General features: G+C 40.1%; 1 protein-coding gene across 2 annotated transcripts in view; it reads left to right on the top strand.

Annotated features, from left to right (window-relative positions):
• arap2 (ArfGAP with RhoGAP domain, ankyrin repeat and PH domain 2) overlaps positions 1-16,851 on the top strand; it is a 123,569-nt gene that overhangs the window by 70,829 nt on the left and 35,889 nt on the right. For both annotated transcript variants that reach the window (XM_032544568.1, XM_032544569.1), the window contains exons 15-16: positions 7,249-7,374; positions 16,237-16,381. In XM_032544568.1, the coding sequence (XP_032400459.1) occupies positions 7,249-7,374; positions 16,237-16,381 (271 nt within the window). The remainder of the gene's footprint in view (positions 1-7,248; positions 7,375-16,236; positions 16,382-16,851) is intronic.

The following is a 16,851-nucleotide window of genomic DNA, read 5'->3' as shown; positions in this document are numbered from 1 at the left end:
GGGGGGGGCGCGTGGATAGGTTTTCCAACAGGCAGGATCATTTAAAAAGCAACCGCGACTATATTGTGCTTCTGCCCTATTTCTAAAACTGTGGCGGCAGAAATTTTGGTGTGGTGGGCCGCTATTTCCAATCAACATAGAGGAAGTTTATAGTACATAGTTTAATTTGAAACATTTTTGACGCTGTGAAAGATGAATTTTAAAAATGAGAACGCACTGCTAACATCTGCAAATATTTTTATTTATTTATTTTTTATTTATTTATTTTATTTTAATACTCTTTGGGATTATTTTTGTCTTTAATTCTAAGCAAAATGTCTGACGATAAATAATATAACTATTGAGTAAGGCCTCACTAAGCCTATATGATTCCCATGGCAAATTAGCTCAGTAACGTAGCTACAGTAAGCCAAAGTTACCTGGCATGGCTAGCATTTGGTTTAGCAGTTCACTAGCTTACGTTAAAGGCTAATTTACACAGCTTTACTTGCTAGCTAGTACCTTAACACAACGAAAGAACAAACGTCTATTAACCATGCTTGCAACGTAGAACACAGACAATATACTCACCGGCCACTTTATTAGGTACACCTGTCCAACTGCTCGTTAACACATTAATTCTAAGCAGCCAATCACATGGCTGCAACCATGCATTTAGGCATGTAGACATGGTCAAGAGAATCTCCTGCAGTTCAAACCGAGCATCAGTATGGGGAAAGGTGATTTGAGTGACTTTGAACGGGGCATGATTGTTGTGCCAGAAGGGCTGGTCTGAGTATTTCAGAACTGCTAATCTACTGGGATTTTCACGCACAACCATCTCTAGGGTTTACAGAGAATGGTCCGAAAAAGAAAAACACCAGTGAGCGGCAGTTCTGTGGCGGAAATGCCTTGTTGATGCAGCAGGTCAGAGGAGAATGGCCAGACTGGTTCGAGCTGATAGAAGGGCAACAGTGACTCAATAACCACCCGTTACAACCAAGGTGGGCAGAAGAGCATCTCTGAACGCACAGTAGTAACTTTGAGGCAGATGGCTCCAGCAGCAGAAGACCACATCGGGTGCCACTCCTTTAGCTAAGAACAGGAAACTGAACTACATTTGCACAAGCTCATCGAAATTGGACAAGAAGATTGGAAAACGTTGCCTGTCTGATGAGTCTCGATTTCTGCTGCAACAGTCGGATGGTAGGGTCATTTGGCGTCTACAACATGAAAGCATGGATCCATCCTGCCTTGTATCAATGGTTCAGGCTGGTGGTGGTGGTGTCATGGTGTGGGGAATAATTCTTGGCACTTTTGGGCCCCTTGGTACCAATTGAGCATCGTTGCCGCCACAGCCTACCTGAGTATTGTTGCTGACCATGTCCATCCCTTATGACCATAATGTACCCAACTTCTGATGGCTACTTTCAGCGTAATATGCGCCATGTCATAAAGCTGGAATCACCCACAACTGGTTTCTTGAACATGACAATGAGTTCGCTGTACTCAAATGGCCTCCACTCACCAGATCTCAATCAATAGAGCATCTTTGGATGTGGTGGAACGGGAGATTCGCATCATGGATGTGCAGCCGACAAATCTGCGGCAACTGTGTGATGCCATCATGTCAATATGGCCAACTCCCTGAGGAATCGCTTCCAGCACCTTGTGAATCTATGCCACAAAGAATTGAGGCAGTTCTGAAGGCAAAAGGGGGCCAACCCGTTACTAGCATGGGGTACCTAATAAAGTGGCCGGTGAGTGTATATGATCAGTACTTACACTTTTACTATTAATATTGTTGAAATCTGCTGTTTAGACTGGTTTGTGTATTCCCCAAAGTCTCTAACATTAGCTGCACTGAAACGTCAGGACAGGCAGGCAAGCACTGAGCTGTCACTCAATACTCATTAGCCAATGGAGACGCACCTTTGTTAGACCCACCCACGCGAGAGCATTGAGAAAGAGGCTGAGGGAACTGTAAAAAAGAGGACATATTATCAAATGAATAAAAGAACAATAGTTTACAACAACACAAATGTTTTGTTTGCATGTTTCACCTTTTTAGGTGACGATTTTGTAATTTTTTTTTTGATTGAGTGTTTTTTGTTTGATACTTGAAAAGTTTTGCTTGAAATTAAAGGCACAAAAATCCCAGACAACTCATGTCTAACTGGTCTGTCAACAGTGTCTGTCCTATAACTTGCCAGTGGGAACATGGTGATGGATAAAACACCTGCCACCAAATTCTGTTGATACTGCACTTTGATCTGTGTTGTTACAACTTTTTGAATACTGATATAAAGTCGTAGTAATTAAGGAACCAAATCGGTGAAGAGCATTAGGTTTGAAATTCCCCCAATAATCAGTGTCCGTGCAAAGCCTAAATTGGAAGTCATTATTGACAAAAAAGTGTTACCTGATGGACTAAAACTGGAAATGTTAAAAAAAATTCCTCAACACCAAAATGAGCATTATAAATCCCAAAATGTGTCCATTTTCCAAATCGTGTGGGCTAATTTAACAGGTACAGAGTATACTGATGTTGCAAGATCCTTAAATGGACAACACAGAGGACTGTTTTTGCCAATGAGCAGTTTTTTTAACACAAAAAAGAAGTTTCAGTCCTTGGACAGACTCCCTGTGTTGGTGCCGCTGGTCTCTGTCTTACTGGAAAGACAAGTTGGCAAGTGGTTCTCAAACGCTGCAGGTGGGTAACATTAACAACTGAACTCCATCTGCCACTTTGCCTCGCTACCAATACAACGATGTTTTGGCTTCATTTACACAAACTATACACCTACCAACAGTGCATCTTTATGCACTACCACAACACATCATATCATAATGTTCTTGTGTTTTTGTCTTGTCATATTGTTGCTGTTTACTGTCTTATTGTTAAAAAATGTCCCTATCAGTTGAGCACCTTTTGTGCTCTTGTGGTAGGAATGTCTTGTCTTATCTGTTGTGCATTTTTTTTGTCTTTTTCACAGTGGGACGGTAAGAAACAAACTTTCGACTCCTCTGCATATCCAGTATATGTGAAGAAATTGGCAGTAATGCTGACTTGACTTTTTGTAATACATTTGGAATTGTCAGAAATAGACATATTATATATGGTTCCCATTATTGGTTGCTCTACAGAAGTAGTCGCTCTGAAGTTCTTATTTACACAGTAATGTTTTGGATTTAGTTTTCTGTGTTTATGTGGTAAATGCTGACACGTATCCTGCACCTGAACTCTTATATACTGACGTGTCATTTGAAATCTTGTAGATGGATGTAATTTGTATTGTTTGATGCTTAAAATCCATGTTACTGGAAAATGTTTGACCATCTATATACTGACAAATGTCAAAGATTGTTTTTGTTATGAGTCGCTTGTCACAATGGGCACTTGGGAGCAGTGCATATATCAACTTATAAACTTGTTATAGTACATGTTAAATAGTGCCACTTTAAAGCAACTGTGTATCATTCCATACTTTGGTGCCTCTCAAAAGAAAGCGGTGCCATACTTGTCAACAAAGTTATGCCATAGGAACTATTTGTAAAATTCTAAACTCATAAAAATTCTACAATAAGATTTCTGCTGTGAATAACTTTTGTATTGAAGCAAGACGGTGAACTCTTGCCAGCTATTTCACTGTAAATCTCTGGATAAAAGCATCAGCTAATGCCTAAACTGTAAACAGAGCAATGTAAACATGTAAATTGTGTTTTATGGCGGCTCTTCACATCACCCAGGTGGCCATTGTACTGTAAAACCAAGCTAAACAGCAATGCCTCTTACTGTTGACATCATTCTGCGTCTTCTTAAATGACACACTACGGATTTAGAGCCAAAGAAGTTTTATTGTTGCCACCCTAGCATCCCTGATGCCTTGGATCTCTGAATCTCGCGGCACATTAAAAATTTATCCAGCAGGCTTTCTGTGTGGATAATAAAAAGATACACACACACACACACACACACACACACACACACACACAAACATGCACATACTAAATCAGAGGTCCTGTTTCATCTCAAGTCTCCATTCTGCTCTTTTGTTAGCAACGTTGCAAGGCTCTGCTAGTTTCTTCAATGCTTGTAGTTGTTTTAAGGTTATGTTTTTAACCAGTACACAGATTGTACGCTGGACTGTAAAAGGGTCAGGAGGTCACTAGTGTTTTTAAGTCCAAGGTGTTTTTCCCTGGTTGAGTGTCTATATGTGGCTGGTTTTAATTTGGAAGGGAAGTTACTTTTGGCCAAAAGCGCTTCCCTTGCGAATACATTAGTGACTGTTTTTTGCACTTGGAAATGTAGTCCTCTGGCCTCTTTTATATTTATCTGACTTGTACATGTTGCGTGCGTGCGTGCGTGCGTGCGTGAGTGCGTGCGTGTGTCTGTGCGGGCGGCTCTGATTACCCCACTGTCCACTGCTTGTCGGGGACCACTTTGTGACCGTTGCCGTGGGCGACCAGATGGCTAATTGAGCACTCTGTCATGTCACCTCCCTTCACTGGGGACTGAGCCAATCAGCACAGGCCAGACTTCTCAACTGCCGCCCCCACAGACATCACAGTCCCATCTTAACAGAGTCCAGCTTTAGGGGCCTAGAGGGACGGTTTAAAAGGCTCACAGAGAGAGCCTTGTTACAACTGATACAGCATCAAGCCATTGGCTTATTTACATTCTTTCAACCTTAGTGCTTGGAAATTGTGTGTGTGTGTGTGTGTGTGTGTGTGTGTGTGTGTGTGTGTGTGTGTGTGTGTGTGTGTGTGTGTGTGTGTGTGTTAGACTTACTTCCCTGCAGTTTGCTGATTAAATTCTGTTAGATTCCATGTATTTATGGTGCTGCTATTGGCAGACACATTGTCCGTGTTAGATTCAAAGCTAGATTACAAATGTTTCTACCTAATGACACCCAGGCTTTATGTCACCCGGATCCTGATTGGCTCTGCATCCTTGGCATCACATCAAAAACATATTTCACTCGTTATAAATGGCTACAGTGCATAAAAATGCCTGTATCATGCCAGATATGGTGGTGTTGTTGATGTGAATACTTGCCACTAGCTAGACCAATCATGGATGATGGTGCATTTTTGAATGTGCAGTGTTTTTGAATTTTGAATTGATCCCTTTCAGTCATTAATAATAACTGTGTTGGGGGAAAAACATTTTTTTTGAGTATATCAAATTCCCTCTTAACTTTTCATATAAAAACATAAAATATTTTTGATGACTCATCTGGACCTTGGGGGTGGTAACATGAATGTATCTGATCAAATGTGATGTGGACTGACTTTTGCCATAGAAAAGAGAGGGATTGTAATATGGTATGGTATTTGTGATTTTGTTTATATAAAGTATAATATATTTTCTGTAAAATCATCAAGTGACTGTTAATGAATAATACAACATTACAAAATATTTGTTTTGGGCTAATCCATTTCATCAGTTTAATATCTAACAAATATAAGTGATAATACAATATGATTGTCAAGCAGCCTGGCTCACTGATCGGTAACATGGCCCACAATGGCCTCACCGTGAGATATTAACGGGATGGATTACACAGCATAAACTAAAGGACAAATTTTTCATCCCACGGTATATATTGTCATATTGTCTACCCCTACTCACTTAAGATTTTAACCTTAAAAAAATATTTATAATGGAGCTTTACTTTCATGTCATCATCATTTAGTAATATTAGACTTTAAAAACATATTTCATTCTGATTGTTTTTCTCTGCGGAAAGATACGCTTCCCTGAGATGAGGCTTTGGTGGTCACAGTAAAGGGTGGAAATGTCCCTTCAATTAAAAGTGGTTTCAATTAAAGTTATTTTACCTTGCTTGATGAGAGAGCTGGAGGTAGTGAAGATATAATCTGTAACATATTGCCAAGGCTCTGGCAGAAAATTGAACCACAGAATTGTAGCTAATTGAATTTGAGAATGATAAGGTTGAATATGGGGAGCTTCTAAAGCTAGCAAGAAAGGATGAGAAGAGGGAGTTTAGAAGGAAAGGAGAGAAATAATGGATGAAGGCTTCTAATTTAAATGGAGAAGGGACAAAGAAAGGGAAAGAGTACATGACATGAAACTATTTTTTAGGAGATAGGAGGTTTGGAGGATGGAGGTTTGTGCCTTGAAATACTTTCAGAACATCTTATCTTTGTCCCTGAATGCCCACGGGGCCAGGTCATGACTAAACACACAGTAGCTTTTATAATTATGTTTTATGTTTTTTGTGGGAAAAATTGATAATACTGTGCAGCTTCATTGAAGCCCACAGAAAAATACTCTCCACATGGAGGTCAGAGCTCAGGTTTAGGATCAACAATAATGAAGATGGTAAGGATCTAGGGTGTTGCTTAAGGGCACTTCGACAATGGGGAGCTGTGCCCTAATTGAGCCATAAATCCATGTTTTCTGGTTGACAGATCTTTATAGTGATTTTAAATATATAATAGAGTGGGATAATAAGAGAGAATGGCATCTGGGATTAGTGCTGGACATTTTGACAGATAATAGATGCTATATTCTGTATAATGCTGTGTCCCACAAATTGCACTGTGGGATTGCATACTTAATTTAACAGATTTACTACCATAGCTGGAGATTAAATATTCTCAGGGGAATCGTATCATGATGCTATGAAGAACACATTTTGTTTCCTAAAGTGATGCTCATGCTTCTGAGCAATTTCACATTATTAACAACCAAAAGGAATTTTTACATTTGAGTTTTTCTTCTATGAATACACAGCCCTGAATTACACTTTGTTGTTTTGGACATCAAACCGATTATTATGTTTGTCAAGTAGTTTCAAACAGAACGAGACAAGCTTCCCCCTCCATCCTCCTCATCCCATCCCCTCCCCCTACTTTCTCTGCTTCCGGGCACTAACCCCGCCAACCCCCACACCCAAATCCTTCTTGTCGGTTATTGGCTGGAACGCTGGAACACTGTTGGTGTATGCTTCGTGGTGCAGGTGGGCACAGTTTGTTTTTGTTGCCGTTTGTAGACCCCGGGCTGTCTACAAAGACCGTGTTTTTTACAGTGTGTTCTGGGGACAGGCAGCTCGCAGATAGTGAGGAGATATTTGCTGTATGTGACAAAAAAATAATGTTTAACATTAGTACAGTAGTATTAAAGCTTCAGGTTAAATGATGGTACGTAAGTGCAAATGAAGCATCAGAATGGTGCCACCATTGCATTCATTGGGGAAAATCATTTCCTTGCTCATTTACTGTGTTTCCCCCTCACTGTAGATTTCCCCAGACCCGAGCAGTGTTCGGAGAGCACCTTCCCGTCCGACGCTTCCCCCTTCATGGATGGCTTCCTCTACATCTCCACTGGCCCTGCCAAGACAACGCTGGACCGTCGCGGAAGAGATGGTTAGTGTAAATTCCGTTTTTGCAAACCTCCGACAGGGCCAATAAATCCATCAATCCATTTGTAAGCAATTTAAACTGCGTCTTTGTCAGAGGTCTACTCCAGTTAAGCGCTGAACGATCAATCAGTGTCAGTGTCTGTCACTTGTCAAAATGCCAATCGTTTAATCCGTAGACCAAACAGTCCAGTCAAAACGATCAATGAATCTGTCTTTTAAATGCATCATTCCTCTGGGAATAGTTGTCAGACAGAAAGATGTTCTTAGACAACCCAGCAGTGAATGCTCTACGGAAGTACTGGGTAAATTAGGGCCAGGTTAAAACAATTCAGATATAAATATATAAAAAAAATGTGGTACAATCTAAATCAACCTGAGAGATAGTACCTCTGAAACTTCTGAATTCTCCTTATTTTGTCTTCTAATGCAGTTTAAAACTTTTAATCAGGTACCATTTCACACCATACTCCTCAGCTGCTGCTGCTGCTGCACCTCCTGCTCTGCAATGGTCCCACTTCTCCCAACAGCTGGAGCGTTTCTTGGGCCCATGGGTAATTAGGAGAAGGAGCCAGCTTTGGATGTTGCCCCTGGGGAAGGGGGTTATTGAGAAGGTGGAGAATGAGGGGGGGATGCAGGAGAAATCGGGGATAGAAGCTTTCCGGGTTGGGGTGACAGCTTGCAGATACCTGCCACTTGGATAAGCTGTATCTCTTACGTCTGGGCAAGACATCCATCTCCATTTCCATCAACCCACACATGCTCTGCTCTCATTGGTGGTTAAACATGCTGGCTAACAAACCGCGCTGAGGTCTTGGAAATTGCCCCTTGGAGGAGAACTTCTTATCAGAGTCTATTGAAATTCTTATTATTTGTAGAGATGGAATTCATTTCCATTTAATTTGTTGGATAATTTCAATGTATTGCAATTTAGGTCTTAATTTTTATGCTTGTTTGCCGTTGGTTATGATAAGATGGCACCTACTAACGTAATTGCTCAGATCAGGGAATTGGCAACCACGCTACAACAAAGTCTGATGGGTCAAGAAACACAATTGGTCAGTCGATGAGACATATTTCAAACCACTTTTTGTAGAAGTAAACCGCTAATAATGTTGGTAATAAATTCCTGATGATTTCTCCTGTTCATCTTTTCCATGAAATTAGCTTACCTTTTGCATTTCTTCAATATCTTTAAACCTGCTTTGGTTTCTGACATGCAACCATGTTCTTAGAGTTCAGCAATTGACTTGGTGAATAAAGTGTTAGTTTAAGACTATTGCTGTCATAATCGATGGCCAAACCTTAAAGAAAGAAAAGAAAAGTAACCGAATTGTCCTTTGATCACTTGCGGGCAGCAAAAACAAGCTGTAAACACAAGATTGCAAAAGTGTCTTTGAAAGTTAAGAATTACATGAAGGGTAATATGTAAGACGTAATCCTGTCAATAATGATGTGGAAAAGAAAATACTGAAACAATCCTTAAAGATGAGGGGAGCTGCAAAGTTGGGTAATATTTATCTGTTGGTTAATTTGTATGAGCAACCTCTTTTACATTACAAGTAGTAATTTAATTCATTGTTGATATAGAAATATTGATTAGAGCAGCTTTAAGTAAGCATTTGTCTTTCCAGTGTGGTTCCTGCCATTACAGTGATTACATAAAAAGAACTCCATCGACTGTTTGTATAAAAACCCTTTGGTATGACAACGTGTGATTTGTACTTATCCCCGCAGATAAGTGATTGTGATATAATAACATTTCGACAGATAAACACCCTGTTATGTCATCTATTTAATATGAAGAGCCGTGCAAGTTTGACCTTTGTGCTTTAATGGCGCCTTAACTGCAGCTGCAGCTATTAAAAAATTCAGAGGGGTTTTGGTTTAAAACTCAATGCGTTCCAACTTCTTCAATCCCGAGGAAGCGCTGTCAGGACTTTCTTAGCACGGAGGGATGAGGTATTTTTGAATGTACTCTGGGATGCCTTTTGCTCTCAGGCTAATGGTTAGATGGTCTATAGATGGACCCAAGTTCTTAATTATTCATTGGTTGTGCTCAAGGCTTAATAAAAGCACTCTGCTACAACATCTTAAACTTTTTGTCTGGAAACAACTCCAATAGGCTTTCATGCTTCCGCCGATGGCAGCTAAATTGAGATTACGACATAAATTAATTTGGCAAGCAATTTTTGTAATGGTCTTGACTCAAGTAGGTGGCATGGGGTTTCATTGTGCCAGTTCACCATAATCAAATAAAATACTGTGCTACTTAGCATTTGGCAAAAAAACATGTTATTGTAGATGCTGCTGGGAATATAGATTAGGATTAGAAAAACAGTAGTCCTTGTTTTATTTATGTTGAAATCAAGGTTGAACAGGTTTATTCTCCAGCGTGGCACCACTTTATTAGCTGTTTGCTGTTCCACTCCATATCAGCTTCACGCAGTTGATTCTAGGCTAAATTAAGTCTCCCCCTAAACGGGTAGCGCTACTTTCACATTAAAGAGTATGGACATGCTTTGCGTGCATTTGTGTGTGTGTCTCTACACTCATAAGAGTCTTGGGAGGAAAAGAGAGACAGTAGGCAGTTAATGTCTGAAATGGTGAGTGGCAGCACGGAAATGGCACCCCTAATTTCTGATTAGTTTTGTCTTTTCCTCATCAGCTGAGGTCTGTTTTTGCCTGCAACAGTAACTCACAACTGCCAGAGAAAGAAGAGGGAGGAGGTGGTGTGGAGAGAAACAGAGAGAACTAGAATTATGTTAACAGTTTTATTAAGGACACAAATCTGAGCCCATATGAACATTCAATTACTTGCATTTACAAAGCTGGAGTCATTTGTTTTCATCATAAACCAAATATTCTTTATAGTTTTATGCCCAAAACAAAGTTGTCAAAGGATGTGAAATGATGGAAGTGGAGTTTATAAGCAGTCACATTAATGTTATTCTGGTTTATATTTTACGAGGAGTACACAAAGACTATATAAACAATTTGTCTTTATCTAATATGCTTTTGGAGTGCTCATAATATTACTGTGCCTCTGCTTGCCTAAATGAGTGACTAGTTGCTGTTGCTTCTGCCAGAAATACATTGCAGATAGCGTTTTTTTCTTTCTTTATCATATGCCATATCTGTCCATTTCTCCCTGTAATGAAGTGGGCTGTAATTCTGGCACAGACAGATCGTTCAGATCCCTTCAGTTTCTCAATTTCCATTTCCAGCCCCCCTGACAAGCTGTCCAGCAGATGTCTCCATCACAGATATTTTAGTCTGATGGCGAGATAGGCAGAAGATTGGCGGAAGGGAGAGAGGTGGGAGAGCGGGTGATTCAGTGGGAAGGGGCAAAGTCTGCTTTTTCGATGCATACTGAAATGGGTGCCCGTGCCATGTCGATTAAAAAGTTTAGGGGGACATTGGGTGTATCTGGAGCAGTGCAGTCAAGAATAAAGCTGGAGACAGTGTCACAACTTTTATAGTAAATATGTGATTCTGTAACCTAGGCCATTCAGTCAGAGGCTGGGTAAACTCCGCCCACTCTGCTGGCGATTTGATTAGCCCTGCAGCTCGGTCTGGAAACCTGCACGTTTAATTATTGTGCTTCAGTTCACTATTTTGCGGAAACCAATCACAAACTAGCTTATCTACCTGCCACATTACTGGCGGGTTTAACACAATGACGATAGAGAAGTGATCAAGCAGCTTCATCTTTACATTCGACATAGCGGCCACCGAAGGGCAGCAACCCGTTGGTGCCACTGTCACTTCTACGTTACCCGGATTGTTGGTCTGATTGAAGGACTATCTCATTGTGTACAGAATCATTTGAACTATGCCCGTTGGTCACGCTTCTTGTGCAGAAAAAATAAAGAGCAGGCTCCCCAGACCAATGCTTAATCTCAAATCTATTGAGCTTGGCTTGCTCTGGTGATAGCCAGACTAATTCAGTCAAGGAACAAAACGACAGTTTAATTGCCACATTGATGACGTGATTAGACTAATCAACCTGCTCATCTTGCATACTTGAAGCAATGAGCATATTTGATAAATTGTCAAAGCGAGAGAGGAGGTGAAGAACATGCAGAAAAAGAAAGATTCCACATTTCCTCTGAAAAATGCTATGCAAGGAGCACTCTTGGCGTACAAGCTAATTGGCCCAATTTAGCTGGTGGAGGCATATACCACGGTTGGCTAGCGCTGTCTCTGGCGGCTTGTTGCGGACTCCCGCGGAGAACGGCTGGGCTGGGGGGCCATTGCTGAGTGTGGGGAGCAGCTGGCAATGGACGCAGCTGCTTGATTGTAAATCAAGCACTATTGTTCCCCCCCATTGCATGGGTGCTTGTGTAGAAGCTAGTAGTATCCCGCCCGCTAAGAAAATGCTGCACCACAAACAAAGAAGAAAGAAGGATGCGTGTGATTCGGTGATGTGCTGGTTTTTGATAAAGCCAGTTTCCTGGTGGAATATCTTGAATGGATCCAAAGGCATTCACTGCTGTGTGGGAAATAGATCATGCCACACGTCCTAACATAGCTGAATAATAGTTATATTCAACTGAGTAAAGCTTATTGCAGCTATTCCACATTTACATTGTAGTCATTATGGAACTGAAATGACAGCCACTGCACTAGTTAAGTGTTCCATATTGGGTGATATGGGTGCATCTTCCTGCCTTGTTTGAGATATTCTCATACCTTCAGGCCTCCATGAAAATGGCTAATTCCTGTCATCATAGCCTCTTCTGTCTTCTCTTCAGTGCCAAATCCCTCATATTCATTTACAATGCAAACCCAAAATGAAAACTGTATCTGAAATTACATTTGTCAAACATTTGTAATCTCTCAACAACTTTTGCCCCCCCTTTATTCCCTCTCCTTTCCTAACCTTCAGTGTCCTCAGTCTGATGTGGGCATCTGTTCTTTTGACTGTGCTGCCTATTATTGGGATAATTCTTCAGAAACGGGTTGGTTAAGTAGTGAGCCCATTCATGTGTCCACACTGTCTGGACCCGGGGTCCCGTAGCAATTTGTGTCCTGGATTTACAGTGGGATTTTTTTAGTGCTTTTCTCTATGGGGTTGAGAGGAAATTAAAACATGTTTTTGTCTCCCTTCTATACAGTGATGAAAGATTTTGTTCGAAAAAGTTCAAGGAGACAGGATCTGTATTGCCTACCACATGAGCCAACATGAAGAAGAGATGTATTAATATTCCTGTTGTTTTAGGACAATGGATTCAAAGTAATGTCTTCTGCCACTCCTTGTCACTGGATTTCCACTGCTTGTGACTAGTTCACTCTGAGAGGGAATGTTATGTTTTTGGGTTGTCTGGAACGAAACGTCAGGAACGACTTGAGGGAATTTCTTCAAATTTTGCACAAACTTCCTTTTGGACTCAAGGATGAACTGATTAAATGTTGGTGGTCAAGGCTACTGTCACTTTACGTAACACATTTCTTTGCCGTAACTCAAGTATTCATACCCTAATTATGACAACATTTCACACAAATGTTTAATAATTTAAAATGACAACAGGTCAAAAACAGGCCAAATGATAACCGAAAGTGCTTTTCTGGCCATTATTCAAGGGCATGACTCAGGAACAGAAGGGGAGATTGTGACCATATCTCACATTTGGTCAGATGTTGAATCATTGACCGTAATCTTAAAACCTTGATGATTGTATAGATCTTCTGTGCTGCGGCGTTGACAGTGTGTGAAGAATCCATGTTTTGTCATAAAATACACATAATGCTTTTTATTAAATCCCTTCTAAGTTTTCGCTACTACTACACTATACATGGATGTAAATTGCAACAGGGCTGGTTGGCGGAGGAAAACAACCGCCAGGCAATCATTCTGGTTTAAAAATCGTTTTATTATCTATATTGATCTAGTTATCCAGTAATTTACAATGAAAAATAGAGCAGACATTAGTTTTAGTTTTTTTTTTTACTTCCTATCATGTTAATTACCTTGGGTTCCCGTCAGAGTTTTACCTTAGGGCACTACTGGTCTGAGGCAGTGGTTTCCAACCTGTTTCCAACTTTTATGGCTTGCAGCTTTGTGAGGCTGAGATTCCCTTTGTAAAGACAACCAAACTGTTAGATAGTTAAAGCAAAGTATTGGAAAAAATTTAATGAAAAAACAATTGTCAGCTCAAAACCACAAATGGCAGCTCGCTGGTAGCAATAGAGGAAGTCAGGGGATCACATCCACAAGTTATTAGGATTTATACTCTGGGAAAAATAAATGGCTGTACCAACATTTTTTGGCAATCCATCCTAGATGTTGAGATATTTTACTGGATGAGTCAAGAAGTTGACCTGCTGGTGGCGCTAGATGAAAAGTAGAAGGGATCATCAAAGTCATTAGGATTTATCCTTTCGACATCGTAGATCTGTGTTAAATTTTATACAGACTTTGCCATCTGTACAGCCATGCTGCTAGATGGGCTAAAGAAAGCAGAGATTAACGGAACATATTTAAAATAATTGTGGCAGAAATGTTTTTTTCTTCTTTTCTGTTGCACTAATCATCTTGTAAACCTTTAGATTTATCTTGTGGCCCTATGTTGGGAACCATTACCCTAGACAGTATCTTTTTGGAGTTGCCATTACACCAGTCCACACAAACCTCTGCATCCACAAGAACTATTATAAAGCTAAATGCCTAGAAAATCAATAGGATTACAGTTTTCTAGCAGCTTATGATAGCAGTTGACTTCAGTGAGGAAACAAAGGGTGCCTCTTAAGAAGATGATTGTGTGAGTGTTTCAGATGGTACAAAGAAAACTACTCAGTTATTACCCTATTATAGGAAAAACAAGCAAAGGAAGGAAAAATTACAGAAAAATACTACACAAAATAAGACTTAACTATCCCTTGGTGGGAAATGATGGGCATGACATTTTCTCAAAAATCTAGGCAATCCAGGGACACATTTGGAGCGGAAGTGAAGTGCATTACGATCTTTCCCGTCACCAAGACAACAGTGCGTCCTGTCAGATAGATTGGATTGGAAATTACTTTAAATACCAGAGTCTGTCTCTCTCTCCCACACACATACAAAACTGCTACATGCACGTTTGGTCTCAGATAAAGATGATTCTTCAGCTGCTGGAATGATTTTTTTGAAGCAAAGTGGGGTCAGAAGAACAGTATTTTCTAAATGCCACAGTAAGCAACAATATATTAGTCATTTTGCAGTGTTAAAAGCTGTTTGTGTCCAGATTTTTTTTTTTGACAGAAAAGAGTCAGAGAGAGCCACACATAGAGAGGCAGTGCGAGGGTGAATAGGGTGAAACTGACATCCTCCTTTCCTATGCTTATCACATCCTTTTTCTTTTAACAGCCAGTTGTAGACACTTCCTTTTTTATTGGAACTATATCTGTTCCTTCAGAAACATCATACACAGTTGGCAGAGGAATGCACAATTAGCATATTCATGAGATGAATGCGGTGGAAACTTTGGAGTCGCAAGCGACAGGGGGTGCGGGAGGGGCTGTGTGTGTGTGTGTGTGTGTGTGTGTGTGTCTGTGTGTCTGTGTGTGTGTGGGTGTTGTGTTGTGTGTGTGTGTTCTGAAACACAAAAGCAGATGGCACGGTGACTTTGAAAATCCAAAATTAGGTATGTTTTCATGAACTTCATGCTCATTGGCTATGTAAATCGCACAGTCAGACAGTCTGAAGACAATATTGTGTGTTTTCCAGCTTTTCCACTGAGATCATGTTTGTTGATTGAAATCTGCTTGGTACTTGGAGTCTCTTAACTCCTTTAATTCTGTGTGTTGGTGTGTGTGTGTGTGTGTGTGTGTGTGTGTGTGTGTGTGTGTGTGTGTGTGTGTGTGTGTGTGTGTGTGGCCTTATGTACAGTTTAAAATAAGCCTGACTTAGTCCCACATTTCTCTGTCCATTAGAGGACAACTGTCTCCTCACATAAGTCATCTAATTGGCATCATGAAGTTAAAAACCAATCTTAATCTTCTGGTCTTCAACAATGAGATGTTTCTTTAGACTACTTTTACTGATTACAGTATGGATGTTCTTTTATCTCTAGCGTTGTATCTTTGATGTTGATTCTGAAAGAATGATCGCTTGAAACCCTGGCCTTCAGGTGGTGTGATCTTTTTGTGTTTGCCTGGTTTGGCTTTGGTTTTTAGTTTCAATGCACTGTTAAGAAGAAGAAAATTTAACTACATGATGCTTAAAGGGTGATTAGGTGGCTTTTACAAGAAAAGATAAAGACTTATTTCTCTATTCGTTAGCATTACAATGCACTTTTGCTCAATTCAGTACAGTATGTTTTTGCTGCTACAGCCTTACTTAGTCTAGTATGACAAGTAGCTTTTAATGAATAATATTAGCAAACTTTAGGTAGATACTGCTGTCTAATTGGCATTACCGAGTCAGTGTGCTGTATTTATGATCCTTCTCTATTTGTCTTACCATATGTTCCCCTAGATTAGTTGGCCATAAAAAACAGAAGTCAAGTTTGTTGCTTCCTGGTTGTGGTCCCTTTCCTCTTGCTCTAATTGAGGTCGCCTAATAATGTCTTCAAAGTGACTGAGAATTTTTTTTTATTAATTAAGAAATGCAATTTGCCATTATAATGTAACATCATTCATGGCCACAGGGGCTGCAGTTCAGTAAAGTTCCATAGCCTTGCTTTAATATCTGCATTTAATATTAAGAAGATTTAAGGTTCAAAGGATACATTGAAGTCATATAATAATTAAATGTTTTCTCATGACAGTAGAGACTGACCTCAAACAACCCTGTACGTAATACAAAATATGTAAATTCTGTCTGCGTTCTATCTTACATTTGTCTGTATATTTTTGTGCTTACATGATTGTGTGTATATTTCAGACATGGCACGTCGTTGGTGTACCTTGGAGGGCAGCTTCCTGAGTTACTACGAGAGCGAGCGAAGCCCATCAGCAATCGGCAGGGTGGACGCCACTGAGGTGGTTAGCCTTGCTGTCAGCAACACAGCAATGATGACTGGAGCAGGGTATGAACACACACATACTAACACCCTGCTGTATGTACTTATTGCTGCTGTCTTGTAAAAACATTTTACCCCCAAAAATCTACTGTCAACTTTTGAGGCCAGATCAGAATGGATTTTGAGTGCTAGTATTTTCTTTACCTAAACATTAAAGGATTAAATGGTTTATGATAGATTTCCACAATTGAAGTCAAACCTTGAAAATCACCTAATTGGGGTTGTGTTGGTTAATATTAGTATATAACATTTAATATTGCTCTAAATCTTGTGCATTACATGATAATTTACACGTAATTCGTACTTAACAATAGTGCAGGCGGGCTATAGGGCTTTCAATCGCACTCAACATTCAATTTTGCTCTAATACACACACTCATACACATACCCATTTACAATGAGACTAGGGCTAAACGTCATTGTGTTTTAGCATCGACATTGCGATGTGCGCATGCGCGATAGTCACATCGCAGGAC

Source organism: Etheostoma spectabile, chromosome 19, assembly GCF_008692095.1.
Source record: "Etheostoma spectabile isolate EspeVRDwgs_2016 chromosome 19, UIUC_Espe_1.0, whole genome shotgun sequence".
NCBI classification, from domain to species: Eukaryota; Metazoa; Chordata; class Actinopteri; order Perciformes; family Percidae; genus Etheostoma; species Etheostoma spectabile.
Note: the sequence above shows the minus strand (reverse complement) of the source record. Positions and strands in the feature narration are given on the sequence as shown.